At 43.9% G+C, this 17,902-nt stretch overlaps 2 protein-coding genes and 1 non-coding gene across 3 annotated transcripts; all 3 read left to right on the forward strand.

Annotated features, from left to right (window-relative positions):
- Positions 1-1,027: 1,027 nt before the first annotated feature.
- On the forward strand, positions 1,028-2,416 carry LOC121020969 (histone H3). Its single transcript, XM_040461066.1, has one exon. It carries the CDS (start codon positions 1,031-1,033, stop codon positions 1,439-1,441), a length of 411 nt encoding a protein of 136 aa, XP_040317000.1. The 5' UTR covers positions 1,028-1,030; the 3' UTR covers positions 1,442-2,416.
- LOC121020970 (histone H2B type 2-F) lies at positions 1,492-3,431 on the forward strand. Its single transcript, XM_040461067.1, has one exon. It carries the CDS (start codon positions 2,514-2,516, stop codon positions 2,892-2,894), a length of 381 nt encoding a protein of 126 aa, XP_040317001.1. The 5' UTR covers positions 1,492-2,513; the 3' UTR covers positions 2,895-3,431.
- Positions 3,432-6,935: 3,504 nt separating this feature from the next.
- On the forward strand, positions 6,936-7,129 carry LOC121021106 (U2 spliceosomal RNA). The gene has a single exon (XR_005786430.1). It is a non-coding gene; the product is annotated as a U2 spliceosomal RNA (small nuclear RNA).
- Positions 7,130-17,902: the final 10,773 nt, after the last annotated feature.

Here is a 17,902-nt window from a genome sequence, read left to right on the forward strand (position 1 = left end):
AAGGCTTTTTCAATAGAATAAACATACGATTAAAATTTTTATGTTAAGTATTCACCAATTTAAGCATTGGTAACCTTACATCACTTGTTTCATGACATGCAGTTTTCCAAGCAATGCTACAAAGCATATGAAACAACTGAAAAGCAGAGGATCTTCGATTTCTCTATAGAGAATAAAAAAGATGAAACTTTCAGGTGAAACTTTTAGACGAAACTACTTAATTGAAGAAAATATGTTAGTAACTCCGTAATCAACAAGTAATTTGTTTACTTTGAAACTTTATTTTAGCTTTTAATCTGACCGACCAGCAAATTGCCTATTTAGAAACTATTCACCATTATAAAGGAGAAAATAACGTTTCTCGTCTTATATTCCCTGATTTAGACGCGTTTCGTCTCTTGGACCTAATTGGCCATTGAGGGGAGGGAGGCGCGTTCCAAGGTGAAAAGGTTAAAGAAAGGGGGAAGGCTCAAGGCTCTACACTGCAAGTCGGTGGTGATCAGCACAGGGCTTCGGCGTAGTTCCGAAGTTGGGTAAAGGTAAATTCAGTGTTTGGTTCTTTCAACTGCATATTGTTTTGTTGAGTTCCAGTCATACTGTAATGCAACTAACGCGCTTAGCAGAGGGTGAGGCGCAAAATGTTAGCTGTGGTATTGGAGTTACAGTAACTCAGCTAGAAATGTAGACTGAAACCTAGCTCATGGGAAGGCACGCTTTTATTTCGAAGGAACCTGAATCCCAAGCTTGCAAAAACACTTTCAAAACTGCTCTTACAAAAGTGACATCAATTTAAAGGAAAGGCCTAAAAAAAAAAAATCTGTGACCGATAAAATTACAGAAAAGTACGGAAAGATGAAGTAATAAGGGAAAGAGATTAGCATTATAATCTACCCAAGTAAAAAAAAGGATTGAAATCTAGCCAATGAGATCACAAGTCTGGAAGTTCTTAACCGTTCTGGTCCAATCAAGAGGAGGCTATGTCTATAAATATGACTGCCTAGTACTTCTTGAATAAAGCCAGTAAGGCATCATGGCCCGTACAAAGCAGACCGCCCGCAAGTCGACCGGCGGCAAGGCCCCGCGGAAGCAGCTGGCCACCAAGGCGGCCCGCAAGAGCGCGCCCGCCACGGGCGGCGTGAAGAAGCCGCACCGCTACCGGCCGGGCACCGTGGCCCTGCGGGAGATCCGGCGCTACCAGAAGTCCACCGAGCTGCTGATCCGCAAGCTGCCGTTCCAGCGGCTGGTGCGCGAGATCGCGCAGGACTTCAAGACGGACCTGCGCTTCCAGAGCTCGGCCGTGATGGCGCTGCAGGAGGCGAGTGAGGCCTACCTGGTGGGGCTGTTCGAGGACACGAACCTGTGCGCCATTCACGCCAAGCGCGTCACCATCATGCCCAAGGACATCCAGCTGGCTCGCCGTATCCGCGGGGAGCGGGCTTAAGGCCTGTGCTTTTAAGTGGACCACCTAACGGCTCTTTTCAGAGCCACCCATGTTTTCACGAGGAGTAGCTGTGTCGCCTATCTCACCTGGCGTGGGGTGTACTGTTGTGCACTGGTGCTCTGGGTAGACGGATGAGGGGAAACTCGCACATGGTGGGTAGGAAGATCACAACGTCTGAACTTTGGTCGGCTGACAGGCACTAGAGGAACAGCTGAAGCGGGCTTAGATCGCTTTTGCCTAAGCTTTTACATATGTTGAGTTACAGTCTACAGCGTCAGCCTTACTAGTTTGAGGAAAAACTTGCAAGGGGGTGGACTCTGCTCTACTAGTCGTTTGTAACGTTAACACGCTACTCGTACAAAGCGTTAGCACGAATCTGGATATAGAAACGAAGCGGGAGGGAGGTCGTGTGGGTTTGTGATAACTGCCGGGTTGGGGATTTGGGTTTTCAACTAGATTTTACGGTTAAGACTAAGCTGGATGTAAGTCCTGGTTTGCAAATGGGAGCCTTTTTCCTGGCTTATGTGTCTTGAGTTGTATGGATCTAATATCTAATACCCTATTGCATAAGACAGGCAGCGCAAACACGAATAGGAATTTGAGGGAAATTCCTGATGGGTTGGGTTTTTTTTTTTTTTTTGAGATGTTTGTTACTGCTCCGAAACCCAAAGGCAAAACAAACTTCCACAGTGTAGTAAGTAAAGTGATGCAAAAATAGAAACGGGCACTTCGGATCTTTTCCGTATGCAAGTACAACTGAAAAGTAATAACCATCCCCAAACACCCCAAACAGGTGAACTATACTTTTACGTAACTTATTGGTTGGTCTGAAACGGAACATTTCAATTGGCTAAGAAGACGTTTGCTCTGATAGCCATTAAGGAAGCGCTAGCAGAAGCTATTATTTGCATAGACTCCACCCCCTGTATGACGACCTTGTTGGAAATTAACCAATAAAAATGCAGTCCTATGCGAGCCTTCATTTGCATACGGGCTCTATAAGTAGCGCGTAACGAAGCCGCTTGAATGTAGTCCGGATCGTTTCGGCTGTGTGGCGTTTCTTCTAGCAAAAATGCCTGATCCAGCGAAGTCGGCTCCCGCTCCCAAGAAGGGCTCTAAGAAGGCTGTTACGAAAGTGCAGAAGAAGGACGGCAAGAAGCGCAAGCGTAGTCGTAAGGAGAGCTATTCCGTCTATGTGTATAAGGTGTTGAAACAGGTTCACCCGGACACCGGCATCTCGTCCAAGGCCATGGGCATCATGAACTCGTTCGTCAACGACATCTTCGAGCGCATCGCCGGTGAAGCCTCTCGCCTGGCGCATTACAACAAGCGCTCGACCATCACGTCCCGGGAGATCCAGACGGCCGTGCGTCTGCTGCTGCCCGGCGAACTGGCCAAGCACGCCGTGTCCGAGGGCACCAAGGCTGTCACCAAATACACCAGCTCAAAGTAAGGGCGTGCAAAGGACGCAACAGAACAGCTACTTTTACCCCAACGGCTCTTTTCAGAGCCACTTAACTTGTCACAGGAAGCGGCTGTCCACACTTGTTAAACGCTTGGGTGGCTTTTAGGTTGGGTGGGCTTGTGGTCTCAAATATTTGGGCATGGGGTCAGGTTACGACTGATCAAGCTTGCCCTGGTTAAGACCTGGAATCTCCTATAGTGCGGTGGTGTCCCCCTAGTGGCACGACTCTTCCTGGTAACAAAACTCGTCCTCAAAAATGGTCTCTGCCTACTTCTAGAGGAAACTGAGGTACAGGTAACAGTAAGCAAAGTTGATGCAGTTCTGGGTTTTTTTGATTTCTGGCGGTGGGGTGCTGTTCTACTTTATTAACGCTGTATGTCAACACGAAACTTAGGCCAGCTGACGTTTGTTTTCCTTAGTATACAGATAGCTCTCTGGTCCCACTGTTTCTTAGTTCCAATCTGTAACAAACGCTTCTAGGCGTTTGTCACAAATGGTTTCCAATAAAGTCTGCTTTAGTCTGTTGCCCTTTGTAGTTCTGATCTAGCAATCCTCCCCTCGTTTCCTTCTAGCCCCATACCTCAATCAGGTACAGATTTTTGCCCCCATCCTGTGGGATATGGGATATTTTGTAATACCTACAGACAAATCCTCTCTTGGGAGGAATGCTAATGCATTTAGTGGGTAAGGGCCAGGGATGCCGGGAAACCTAACCTAATGTACAGGACTGTGCCTACAGCCAAGACTTCGCCTGGCCTGTAACCTCAGTCCTCCTGTGGTGTTTGGTAGACCAAGCTCCCAGACTTCCCTTCCATCAGGATTTAATTCTCATTTGGGTCAAACCTTCCCTCAGCCCCACCACCTAGCGCATGTTCTTGCTCTTGGTGAAAGCTGAGAAGAACACAGATTTGCTGTGGTTGCTTACACTCCTCCACAGGAAAACGATCTTCTCCAGGGCAAGGACCTTGTCTTCTGTAACAATTTCCTAGCTATAAAAGCCACTTTGCTGCTTACTAAGCCCTCCCAGGTGCCTCTCCTTGAATTTCCTGATAGGTTGGAGGTGGGAACTTGGGGAAGTGGTTTTTGGTGTTCTCAGGTGCATTTATTTAAAAAAAAAAATGCATGATGTGCAAATGGCCACAGTTAGCATATAAAATGGCTTTCTAAAGATCCCTTAGTTCAAAACTTGCATAACCGGGCCAATCTGGCCAGGCTGGTGAATGTTTGCCCAGTAAAACCTACCCTAAGTTAAAGGGAAAAATCTTAGTTTCAGATTCATTTGTCAAGATTTGAAATTAGGCCATTATTGATAAACTTTAAGGAATTGACAAGTTTGCACTTAAAATGAATTTTATAATGTAAGAGTTCAAATTTACATCCAATTAAAGTTACATAAAATGGGCTATATAGGATTTCTTTCTTTCACTGGGAAATGAAGATTTTCTGAGTCATTTTCCCTGGCGAGAGGAATGACTCACTGAGAATTATAATTTCCCAGTGAAAGAAAGGAAATCATTATGCAGCACATCTTATGGTAGGAAAAGTTAAATGAAAAGGCCAGGGTGGTGTGCCTTCTACTCAAACCATCAGAGACCCTATCTGGTCTCCTCCCCTAGGATCCTGAAGTCCCAGAGGACTAGTGACCATGTTTTTCATGGTCTTTTGAAGTTGTTAAAGCATTATCAGTTGGCTCACCTGATCAGAAGCTATCATGAGTCACTCAGGACTAAAGGATTAAGCCCCAACTCCTTATCCTGAAACTAAAGGCTTTCTGCCATCTGCCCCAAACTTTCCTTCTTCAGCTGTTCATTTTCCTCAGCTTTCTAGCATAGCCCAAATGCTGTACACACTGTCCTATAGTGCCTCTTAAGGTCCTCTTTGTGCTTTTGTTATGTGGTCCTTCTAAACTGTGGTACTCCGTTGCCCTCTCGACTACTCAAAGCCTGTCAACCTGGCAGTTCTTTAAACTTTTTAATTTTTAAAAATATTTTTGAGAGAGTGTGTGTGTGAGTCCCCGCTCATACACAGGGAGACACAGAATCGGAAGCAGGTTCCAGGCTCTGAGCTGTCAGCACAGAACCCGACGTGGGGCTCGAACCCACGGAACGCAAGATCATGACCTGAGCTGAAGTCAGACGTTTAACTAACTGAACCACCCAGGTTTTCCACAGTTCTTTAAAATCTTCCTCAAATCTCACTCCTTGAAGCTTTTCCATCCCATTATAGCTCACAGAAAGTCTTTCTCCTTTCAGTGCTTAAGGCTTTATTCCTTGAACAATGAATTTGCAATTAACTGTAACTTTGTGAACTGTGGAGCCCTGTTCCTTACTTTCTTTTTCGTTGTTTTTACATTTTCTTGTGTTTGTCTTCTATTAGAAGACAGGGTCTACTTTCTTTAAAAAATCCTTCTTGGGATCTCTGACAAAAGCTGTTCCAGTGCCCATTATAAAATAGCATCTTGATGAACATTTGTTGACTGATTGCTTAGGCCACAGAACACCAGAAAATGGATCTGAAGGTGGTAAGTTCATGTACTCCAATAAGGTTTTTTCTTCTACTTTTTCCTAATGTTTCTTGCTCCTATAACCTGAAACACTTTTATAATAATTACTGACCCAGTTAAAACAACAATTGGAGATTAAAAACTCCTAAGAGGGGCAGATAGAGTACTGCGCTTGATAGCTCCCCTTCATCCAATGTATCTACGTAGCCAAAAGGACAGGATTAGACTGGAGCTTTTTCAGCCTAGTTTAGATGTTGCATTTCCAGTCTTGTAAACAAGGGTGAGGAGGGAGATGCATTCCAGAAGATGAAAAAAGTTTGTGGTCTTAAGATAAGGAGCTTTGGGGTGCCTGGGTGGCTCAGTTGGTTGAGCGTCCTACTTCGGCTCAGGTCATGATCTCGCAGTTTGTGGGTTTGAGCCCCACATCAGGCTCTGTGCTGACCGCTTGCTCAGAGCCTGGAGCCTGCTTCGGATTCTGTGTCTCCTTCTCTCTGCCCCTCCCCGGCTCATGCGTTGTCTCACTCTGTTTCTCAAAAATGAATAAATGTAAAAAAAAAAAATTTTTTTTTTTTTAAAGATAAGGAGCTTTACATATCAGATCCAGTGAGCATTGCAAATGTAGAAATAGTCTCGGTCTGGGTCGGGTCAAATGTCATTAAGCTTGGCTTGTCATGGGGAATCTGGATGGCTCAGGTTCAGTGTCTGACTTCAGCTCAGGTCATGATCTCACGGTTCATGAGTTCGAGCCCGCGTCAGGCTCTGTGCTGACAGCTCAGAGCCTGGAGCCTGCTTCAGATTCTGTGTCTCCCTCTTTCTCTGCCCCAACTCCACTCTGTCTCTCTCTCAAAAATAAATGTTAAAAAAAAAAAAAAAAAGATTGGTTAGTCATCATTTTAAGGATTGGTGAATGGATTGTGGTATCTATATAAACTTAAAAGATGACAATTTAACCTTGCCATGATTTTTAGACAAATATCTCATTTTAAAACGATGCATTTCCTAAAAGTGATCTAAGAGTCAACATATTTAAATTTGGATGACTATAATTTAAGCACAGGGCAACAGATGGGAATTAAGATCTATTTGGGGGGCATAAAGTGGGAGTTATCAAAGGATGTCAATCTTTTTTTTTTTTTTTAACCTTTACACCCCACGTGGGGCTCAAACTCACGAGATCAAGAGTCTCATGCTCTTCTGAGCCAGCCAGACATCTCCAAAGAATGTCAATCTTTAGCAAGGAAGGAACAAGACTGGGGAATTACTAGGTATTATTGAAGATTGTTTCCACATTTCATAACTATTGTTGAGCCACTATATGATTTGGCAAAAATAGAAAACTTGGTAAAATATCCTAGAGCCCGTACTGTCAACATCAACAAACTTCTGAAAAGTAAAAGCAGGGTCGTGTTTTCTTTTCGTGTGTGATCAAATCTCCATATCGAACATATCAGCAAAGCAGTGAGATGGGTAACAAGATGTAAATACATCTGCTAGAGGGAATTACACTAGTATACAGATAATTATATATCGCTTCTCGGCCTTTTGGCTAAGATCAAGTGTAGTATCTCTTCTTATCAGTATACAGATAATTATAATTCAAGGCAAAATGTGTTTTTCCCAAAAGAGGGGGAAGAAGGAAATGTTCTCAATTAAGGAGAATGATAGGTTGCATCTGGCTAGAGGGCTCAGGAAAGGTCCATGAGGATCATTTCCATCACCTGTGTAGGTGATGGGGCTCTATAGGTGCCCTCCTTCCCAAGTACATGAGGTTCAGCTGGAATATTGTTTGCAACGAATATATTAAGTATCCTCTGGGAATTTTTTTTAAGTTTCAGCTTTATTCAATTTTCACTGCAACCTCTTTCAATTAATCGTCTGATTTTGGTAGATGAAATTCTCCATCATTCTATATTCTGTGACTAGAGGTCATTAATTGTGCACCTCTCATCCAGGTTGTAACATTTTCCTTTCACCTTTAATGTATCTCTTAAATTTTTTTTTTTATTTTCACAGACTATTTTATGTCCTTATATTGAAAAGTTCTGGCTTCTCCTCCTGCTTACAAAACCTTTCAAGTCACATTGTTCTTGGCTCCTAACCCTTCAAATCTGCTGAAGCTTTGCTCACCACAGTGTGGCTTGAGAGAAATTTGACTTTCTTGTTCCCTGTGAGATTAATTTTCTCTTTCTGGGGGTGATGATAATAGGGTGAGTGAATAACAAACCTTTTCTCAATCACCCATGATTTATCAGAAAATATCGTTAACTCAAAAATGTGTCAAGTCTCCAACCACACCTTGACACTTGTGCCACTGCCCCATGCCCTAAGCCACCACCACCTCCCCAGGTGCCCAGGGTGGTTGCAACGGCCTTCTGCCTAGTCTCCTTGCTTTTGCCATCTACCCTCTCTGTTTTCCACAAAACAGCCGGTGTAAACTTCTTGAAACGTGAGTCAGATCCTGTTACTCCCACGCTCTCCTCCCCATCCGAACACCACCCCCTACCACCCTCCCCACCACCCCCTGCACCAACCATGGCTTCGGAGTGAAGGTGGCATCCTTATGATGGCCCACCTACCATGTCTTCCTGCTCTGCCTTTTGTTTGCTCCACTGCACTCCCTGGTCTCTCTGTTCTTACTTGAATACACCCAGGCGGCCTATCTCCGGGCCCTTCACTTGCCATTTCCTCTTCTGGGAAGGCTGTCCCCCCAGATACTTAGGCGACTGGCTTCCTCATGTCTTTTGGGTTTCTTCTCAAAGGGTCCCTTACCGTCTTACCAGTGAGGACTTCCTTGACGAGCTTCTGTAAGATAAGCCCACCTCCTCCTCCGACTTCATAATACTCTTTATTCCCCTACCTTGCTTAATTTTCCTCCATGTATCATCTGAATAATGTGTTTGTTTATTACTGAATCAGAGTCTACTACTCATAAAAACTGTTCTTTGCTTTTTAAAATATTTATATTTTGGGAGAGCACAAGCAGGGGAGGGGGGTAAGAGAGAGGAGGACAGAGGATCTAAAACAGGCTGTGTGCTGACAGGCTGACAGCAGTAAGCCCGACGTGTGGCTCAAACTCACAGACTGCAAGGCCATGACCTGAGCCAAAGTCAGATGCTCAACCAACTGAGCCACCCAGGTGCTCCCTTCATAAAAACTATTCTTACCTGCTTACTGTAACTCCGTGCTTTCTGAGTGCATGGCTTCTCAGTTAAAGGTTAACTTACCAGCTTCTCTTGTATCTAGGTTTGTCCATAAGACAAAGTTCTGGGCCAATGAGGGGTGAACGGGCACTCCTGTTCTATATTATTTCAAGTTTGTGCCCTAAGAAGGAATAGGTGTGTGCCGCCCTTACCTTTTTTCCCTCTCCTCTGGCTTGGTTGCAAAGATGACGGCAGGCACTGTGACAACCACCTTGGACCCTGAAACAGAAATCTTGTGATAAGGATGACTGAACTACGCTACTAGCTCTGGACTATGACGTGAGAGATGAACCTGTATCTTCTTTAAGCCACTGTTTTTGTTTTTGTTTTTGTTTTTTAAAGATTTGTTACAGTAATTTAGGCTGTGCTCTGACCCATTGTCTGACTCTCCTCTTACCTTCCTAGAGTAAGTCCTACGAAGGTAGGTCTTTTTCTTTCTTTCCCTATCCCCATCACTTAGAACTGTATCTGGAATATAGTGGGTGCTCAGTAAATATTTATGGGATGAGCGGATTGATGAGAGAGAAGGGTTGAAAGGGATGGCAGAGCTCCCAGCCTTGGATGTAACAAAAAATGACTGAGTTTGAAATCTTTTGCTCTCTGAATCGGGAACAGCACAACACAGAGTGAAGGTCTAGGGGAGGTTGTTAACAACCATGGTCCACAAAGCAGTTTAGAAGTTTCCCAGTGTAAATTGTTGGATATTTATACTAACCTATACTAGTTCAGAAGCAGTAAGAGGGTGGAAGAAAACTTCCATTTCCTCTACTCTCAATACTTCTGGCCCCCAAATGTGTGGGTTTTCCACACCAAGCAATTCTACCTGGATTTAGCACAGATACCACAGATTATGGGCTCAGTCCCATAAGGCTGCCCCCCACTTCAGACACCAATCACAGTAGTGGGTTCCCAGGTTACTCACACTTCTGTCAGTTTTGGTTACAAATCAGGCGTTCCCACCACCCCCTCATCACATTTGATAAGTTGTTGCAATGAGTCTCAGAACTCGGGGAAACATATTTACCAGTTTATTGTAAGGGATCTAGGAAAGGATACAGATGATCAGCCAGATGAAGACAGGGCAAGATCTAGAAGGGTCCCGAGTGCTAGAGTGTCTGTCCCTGTGGAATTGTGGTGTCCACTCTCTTGAAATGTGGTTTCTGAACCCTACAGTTTAGGGATTTTTACGGAGGCTTTATCAAGTAGACACGATGGGATCATCAGCTCAATCTCCACACCTTCCTCCCCTCGAGAATGGGGGGTGGGGGAGGCTAAACGTTCCAAGCTTCTAATCAAAGTTTAGCCTTTCTGGTGACCAGCCTCCATCCTGAAGCTACCTAGGAGCCCACCAAAAACCATCTCATGAGACAAAAGACACTCCCCATTACCTAGGAAATGCCAAGAGATTTAGGAGCTCTGTGTCAAGAACCCGGGTCAAAGACCAGATACAAGAAAAGATGTTCTTGACACCCTTATTACCCAGAAAATTACAAGAGTTTTAGGAGCTCTGTATCAGGAATCCTGTCACAGTCCACTCTCTTGTCTCTAGCCATGGACCCCTTACAGCAAACTGATTATAATAAAGTCAAAGATACTAGCTGAAAAGGCAGCTTCCTGTAGTGATGAGCATTAGCAGTGAGTCCCAGTCCCCCCCCTCCTCCCAAGAACTATATGACCTTGGGAAAGTTTCTTTCCTCCTCTGAACCTCAACTTCTTCCTCTGGGAAATGAGAAAAATAATGGAACCTGCCTTCTAGGCTTGTCATGAAGACTGAATGAGATTATGTATTGTATGCACTTAGTAGGGGGGCTGGAACATGGTGAATATTTGATCAGTGTTTCCCTCACTGTGAGTATGGGTAGGAAGGCACTTCCTGCATAAGTACCATTGTACCCCCAAAGCACATTTCCCTTCCTAACAAGCACTGCTTTAAGAGATTCCTAGGGATTTGAGAGTCCCTTCCCTAAGGATCTTGCATTGGAGCAATAAGAACTTCTTTTTCTTTCTTTCTTTCTTTTTTTTTTTTTTTAAGTTTACTTCTTTATTTTGAGAGAGAGGGAGAGAATCCCAAGCAGTGAGATCATGACCTTAGCCAAAACCAAGAGTTGGATACTTAACCAACTGAGCCACCCAGGAGCCCCAAGAACTCCTTTTTCTAGGAGTTCTAAACCATTACCCAAGAAGGCAATTCAACAATTTACTTGTTGGGCCTTTGATTCTGTAGAACCTTCAAGTGTCTGCTGTGTCCTGATAGGAAAAAAAAAAAAGCATGCATTAGAAAACAAAAGACCTTATTTATAGTGTTTGTTACTAGTGCTCTATAAAGACCTAAATTATCTGACAAATATCTTTTTTTTTTTTAAATCAGATGATGTTTACAATACCTCCCATCAATGCTCTCAGGAAAAATACTTTCATTAGGAATCAGGAATACTTTCATTAAATACTCCCTTGCTATTTCTGATTTCTGAGTTGAAACCTCTGGATTTTGAGAATTTAACACAGGAGTAAGCCAAGTGAATAAAAATGATGTAGGGTACACTATTGGGTAGCACAGAGAAGGACACACCTTATAACAGAAAGGAGAATTGCAAATATTTGGGAAATTTTTTTAATGTTTTTATTTAGTTTTGAGGGGATGAGGGGCAGAGAGAGGGAGACACAGAATCTGAAGCAGGCTCCAGGCTCCGGGCTGTCAGCACAGAGACCAATGCGGGGCTTGAACTCCCGAACCACAAGATCATTACCTGAGCCAAAGCTGGGCGCTCAACCAACTGAGTCACCCAGGCGCCCCAGGAAAAGTTTAAGTTAGAAATTTTAAAATGAGCTTGTGGAACCAGGTTGATGACTTAGGAGTTGATCATTTCTGCTTGTTTAAAGTATTTCACATTTTTCCTCTCAGTATTTTCAAGATGAAACTCTTGTTTTTGCCACCTATTCAGGAACCAAAGTTTTCCCAAGAATATAAGGAAGACTTTCTTATTTTTATTTTAGAGAGAGAGCATGAGTGGGGAGGGGCAGAGGGAGAGAGAGAATCTTAAGCAGGCTCCATGCCCAGTGAGAAGCCAGCCACGGGGGTTCCTGGGATCCAATGACCCTGGGATCATGACCTGAACTGAAATCAAGAGTCAGACACTCAACCTACAGAGCTACCCAGGTGCCATGGAAGACTGTCCTATTTAACTACAGTCCAAGAAATAGTGAACAAGGCAGATGATAGTTCTGAGATCTCAAGGTTTCTTTTCTTTGGCCAACAACACATTATGTAATAGGTGATTTATTTCAGATGATTGTACTAAAATGAGGTACAAGAATCTAGAGAGAATCTCAGTATCAACCAATCCAAGGAACTTTGCTTAGATGGCCAAAGCCAGAAACAGAGAGCAGAGGAGGGAACTAATAGGGCTGAAGCAGTTCTCCAGTACTTGACTTTTGAGGACCAAACTTAGATGCTGGCCCACTGTCTCAAGGTAGTAAAGAGGTAGTGGCTTGGGATTGGTTGAGTATTTTGAGAGAGAGATGGAGAGAGTTGGAGATTATCTTGGGACTTGAACAGTCCCAGGCCTCCAGAAGAAGGAATCTTATGGCAAAAAATGGAGAATGCAAATTAGTGAAATGAAGTAAAATAAGGAGCAAATTATCCCTGTTACTTCACATGATCAAGTGCAGTAATCATAAACTACCAGAAGGTGATTATGGGAGAAATCCATATCGCTCTTTTGACATCCAGGTTTTTAACATTCAGGAGAACAGACTATACCTAAAGACATCCGCTTCATTTTTGTTTTGTTGAAGGCAATGATGTTTGAGCATTGTGTAAGTCTTAGTTTCTAGCTGGTGGAATTCTAATTTTTTTTAATGTTTATTTATTTTTGAGACAGAGACAGAGCGTGAGCAGAGAAGGCGCAGAGAGACAGAGAGGGAGAGACAGAATCTGAAGCAGGCTCCAGGCTCCGAGCTGTCAGCACAGAGCCCAACGTGGGGCTAGAACTCACGGGCTGCGAGATCATGACCTGAGCTGAAGTTGGACACTGAACCGACTAAGCCACCCAGGCACCCCTCCTCTGATATCTTTTAAGTGTTTGAATTATCTTGTTCATAATTTTCTTCACATTACTATCAAGGGGCTGGGCAATAGAAATTATTCTTAAGTGAGTATCTTTTTTTCAGAAACAGCAAGTATGTGTAGAGAACACAGTTGTGGGATTAGCAGGAAAGTTAACCAAGGTAACATTTGAATTTCAATTCTTGGCCTAGAGAAAAAAGGTAAGAAAACTTTTTATTTTCTGAGGAAAATAAATGTCTTTCATGGTATCATGACCAGGGGGTGTATTTAGGCGGGAAAGGGGCATAACAGATAAATCTTTGGACTAATATATGCAAATCATTTATAGTGGGAAAAAGCAGTCTCCAGAATTGGCATATCAAGTGGGCTAAAACTTGTTGAGGATATAGAGGATTTGAAGAACATGGTTAACACAATTAGTCAGAGCTATACTTACACCCACCCCATCTTGTACCCAAAGTAGAAAATGTACATTTTGAAGCCACATAAATACTGATAAAAACTGACCACATGTGAGAAGACATAACTTTAATGAGTGTTGAAAAAGTTGAAACCATAGGGGACACATACACTAATCATTTGCAAAGATATAACTAAAAATATTCTCCTTGATCTATACTTTTGGGAAAAGCACATGGGCTAAGGAGAATATAAAAATAAAAATGATATAATTTTTAGCATCCAATTATAATAACAAAGAGAGCACACTATATTAAAACCTATAAGAAGAGGACAGAGGAAAATTCAGAGCTTTAAAATGCATTTATGAGAAAAGGAGCACTATTAGAAATAACAAAGCAAGATTTTACCTTAAAAGCTAATAAAGGGACAACAAAAGTTGAGTAGGGGAATAAGTTAGGCTCAAAGCAGAAACGAGCAGGGGCACCTGGGTGGCTCAGTTGGTTGAGCATCTGACTTCAGCCTGGTGTGGTCTTGTTGTTCCTGAGTTTGAGTCCTGTGTCAGGCTGTGTGATGACAGCTCAGAACCTGGAGCCTGTTTCAGATTCTGAGTCTGCCCCTCTCCCACTCATGCTCTGTTTTTCTCTCTCTCTCAAAAACAGAAAAAAACATTAAAAAAAAATTTTTAAGTAGCAGAAATGAATCGAATCAACCATACTTCCTCACTCCCCAAAATAGGATTCATCAAAAAACCAAAATCTGGTTCTTTGAAGGAAAATTAAAGGATTAACCCTTTGATAATTTAACATTGAAAGAGAAAAAGTACACCAATATGTCAGCAACATTGGATGCAGAAGATATTCTAAGTGGTATGTGTATTTTGATACATATATTTGCAGATGCAGACAAAATATTAGATTTTTAATACAAGTGATCAAAGTTGCCCTAAGAAAGGTAGAATGACTGAATAAAAATAGCTGTAGGAGAAACAGAAAAGAGGGGCAATGATGTACTCTTAAAAACAACTCCAGGTCCAGAGAGTTTTACCAGACCCTGAGGGAAGAGACAATATTTATGCAAATTGATCAAGATAATGGAAAAAAATGAAAAGCCAGCTGCTAGTATTATGAGGCAGTGACGGAAACAGATACTATTAAGTGAAATAACCTGTACAAAGCAAATAAAAAAAAAAGTATTTGGTAAATAAAGTTAACCCATAAAAGTTAGATACTATGAGGCCACAATATAGATTTCACAGTGGAATGAAACGTAATTGGGATAAGAAATTGCAGTTCAAGGAACTAACCTTGCAGGGTTAAGATTTGAATTCTAGCTTATCAGGCCCAAAGCCTGTGAAATGTCAAGATGTGATTGAATTCAAGTTAGGAAATGATTATTTTCTAAAATAAATATGGAACCTATAAACCCATTGCCAATAAAGCCATTTCTTGCCCTTTCAGAAGAAATGGTCTTCAGTCACAGCCAGACCCCAGAGCTGTTTCACTGGAGATTATGCCACAGCTTCCTCAAGAGGATATTCTCAGAACCACATTTGGGGAGCTTATTTCTCTGGAATGTATAGACCGATTGGCCTTCCTTAGAGATTTTCTGTCTCCATTAACTCACTTAGGTCTGGGAAACTCTCCCTTTAACACATGCTCCCTGTCCACAATTTCTTCTTCTTTTTTTTTTTTTTTTTAATTTTTTAATGTTTATTTATTTTTGACAGAGAGAGAGAGAGAGAGAGAGAGAGAGAGAGAGAGAGAGAGAGACTCTCTCTCTGATTGGGGGAGGGGAAGAGAGAGGGAGACACAGAATCCGAAGCAGGCTCCAGGCTCTAGGCTCCAAGCTGTCAGCATAGAGCCCGACTTGGGGCTTGAACTCAAGAACTGTGAGATCATGACCTGAGCCAAAACCGAGTCAGAAGCTTAACCAGCTGAGCCACCCAGGCACCCTGGTAAAGTCAGTATTGTAATGATGTCAGTATCTCTCCCTCACCCTCACACCCCAAATCTACATATTTATTGCAATCCCACTCCAAATCCGATAATAGTCTTAGGAGAATTTGACATAGTTTAACACTCTTTCTTTCTTGAGACACTTTCTTCTCTGTTTTCCTCTTATCTCATTAGCTATTCCTTGTCAATATCCTCTGCTGCCAAGCCTTCTACATGTTTAAGATTTGGTACATCCCAGGGTTCAGCCTTAGACTCTTTTCTATCTGTACTTTCTGCTTACATTGTCTTTTCTAATCCCATGACTCCAAATACAACATATATATGATGATTCTCAAATTTTTAGCTCTATCCCAGGATTGTTCTCTGAGCACCATTCATATTCCATTGGTTTTTCAAGTTACACTTAAATGTCAAACAGGAATATTAATATGTCCAATACAAAACTTTTGCTTCTTGCTACTCCTCTCTCCTCTATTACAACTTGCTGTTTCCCAGTTAATGGAATCAGTTTATTGCTCAGGCCCAAATCTAGTTTTTCTGACTCCTCTTTTTCCCCACATTCCCCACATTTAATCAATCATAAAGCTGGGGGGGGGAGGGGAGGAGGACACTTCCTACAAAATATATTCCAGATGTGACCACTTCTCAACACCTCCACTGCTCCCTGTAAATCCAAACTACCATTATCTCCCACCTAAATTCGTAACTGGCTTCCTTACTTCCACTATTGTGCCGTCCTTACTGTCCCTGGGGTCTGTGTCTAACTGGCCTGGTGGCATTCAGGACTATTGGACACCTTCCAGCCAATTGCCAGCTGTGACTCCATTCCATCTGGTTTTCGGGCAGGTCTGGCTACCTTGGACTTCTGGGATGAAGGTTGGGGAGATTCCTAAATCCAGAAGGCTCTAGGGTTTCTCCCCAGTGTGGTAGCAAGTGATGTGGAAGTGTTGGGGTTCAGAGCAAAAGGTCAAGAAAGAATTCTTGAGACATCTTCAGTGCCAAAAGATAGTTTTATTAAAGCACAGGGACAGGACTCATGTGCATAAAAAGCCGTGCTTGGGGTTGTGAAGAGTGACTGATTATACACTCTCAAGTTGGGAGAGGGCTAGGGATAGCATAAGTCTTAAGGAATTTTGGAAGCAAGGATTCCAGGACCTATGGTTAGGAAAAGGCCATTTATTACTTTCAATAAAATCTTAGTCATGAGCCCCTTCAGATGTAGATCAGGGGGCCATATGCTTTGAGGATGATTGCTAACATATATCTGGGTGGGGGGTGGCGCGGGGGCAGAGATACAGGGAGTTTCTGAAGAAATTTTTATATGTTAAGGTAGACCTGCAGGATCCTGGAGGGTGGGATAATGTTAGGCCAAGATTGCCTTTTGCCCTCAGCAAAGTATTAACATAGAGGCAGTTGAGTTCCTAGAGGAAGGTCACTCTGCCTGTCTCAAGGACTTGCCAATGGACTGTAAGTTATAAGGAAATTTTCTTCTTTTGCCTCTGTTTCTCACATCAGCCAGGAAAGACATAGAATGGGCCCAACTGTTCCTGTTTTACCTCAAACCAGTCGTCCACTTTAGGGATTCCTCTCAAGCTAGGAACACTCTGAGTGTTCTGGAATGGGCCTGAACTGTAGAAGCTCAAATAAGTTTAGGGCTTTCCTTATGGAACCTGGAAGATGAAAAACGACCTCCAACTGACCCACCCTCCTCACAACCAGTTAGTTGCCTGCTCTGCTCCATAACTGTCTCCTCTGGGGTGTCCTACTTAGCTCTGTAAACCCTGGGGATCATAGGATGTGCCCCAGAGCTTCTTGGGTGGAAGACTTGGAAGGTCCAGCAGACCCTTGGGTATTGTCCCTGCTGAGTCTGAGATGGATGAAAGAACACCTTCCCTCCCTTCCGCAACACCTGCCACCCTCCTCCCTGCCGGCTGCATCAATCTCCTCCAGTGTTCTCCGTCCTGGAAGCTCTAGTGATCCAGGACAGAAAAGGCCTTTGGGTGAAGCCCCGTGGTTGCCGAATGCATTTCAGAGGAGCCCTTGAAGAACCTGGGGGCTCACTGCCCACCGCCCAGTGGGTTCTGCCAGCCCAGGCTCCCTTCCTGGCTCTGCTGGGAAAGTCATCTGTGTTTGACTGAACGGCGGTCATTCATTGGCTCCCCACCTGCTCCTTCCCGGTAGCCATCTGCTCCAGCCACCTGGATTCTTGGGTCTCCGGGCAGGTCAACGCCCGCCCCTTCCCGCGGTCTCCCAAGTCCTCCTCTCCGCGGGGTGGCGCCACGCCAAGTCCGTGAGCGGGCGGGTCGCCGCGGCCCCGGAGGAATTTTTCAGCTACTCAGTTCCAGGAAGCCGCCCCGCAACCCCCGCCGTCTGGTGTGCCGCGGTACTTCCTGCCGCTGACGACCGGGCCCAGGCGGGAATCCGGTTCTTGCAGGTACCAGCCCAGAGCAAACAAGTACTTGGCCTTTGGGGGACCGCCCATGAGTTGGGTGCTCTTCTGGGTACCGGGACGAATCGGACACGCGCGACTCCGTGCTCTCCGCCACCTGTTCGCCGCCGCTGCCGCCGACCCACTCAGAGCTCATTTCTTGCCCCTGTCGGCTCTGGGGAAGCCTTGAGGTCTCTTACCAGGTCTGGCAGGTTGTGGAAAGCGAACGACGAGCCAAAGTAGCAATGTGCACAGGCGGCCACAGGGTGGAGCGAGCGGCCCATACCGCAACTACTGCCTTGGTCTGTCCATTCAGTAACCGGTTCTAGCCATTAACTGAATGTAGAGCTTTAAGTATATTCGTGGGGCGCCTGAGTGGCTCAGCTGGTTAAGCCTCCCACTTCGGCTCAGGTCATGATCTCACAGTTTGTGAATTCGAGCC

This window comes from Herpailurus yagouaroundi, unplaced genomic scaffold (assembly GCF_014898765.1).
Source record: "Herpailurus yagouaroundi ecotype Mexico unplaced genomic scaffold, PumYag 254, whole genome shotgun sequence".
NCBI classification, from domain to species: Eukaryota; Metazoa; Chordata; class Mammalia; order Carnivora; family Felidae; genus Herpailurus; species Herpailurus yagouaroundi.

What these genes read in the sequence shown, in the direction of transcription:
- LOC121020969 (XM_040461066.1), top strand. Translation starts at nt 1,031, where the DNA reads ATGGCCCGTACAAAGCAGACCGCCCGCAAGTCGACCGGCGGCAAGGCC.
- LOC121020970 (XM_040461067.1), top strand. Translation starts at nt 2,514, where the DNA reads ATGCCTGATCCAGCGAAGTCGGCTCCCGCTCCCAAGAAGGGCTCTAAG.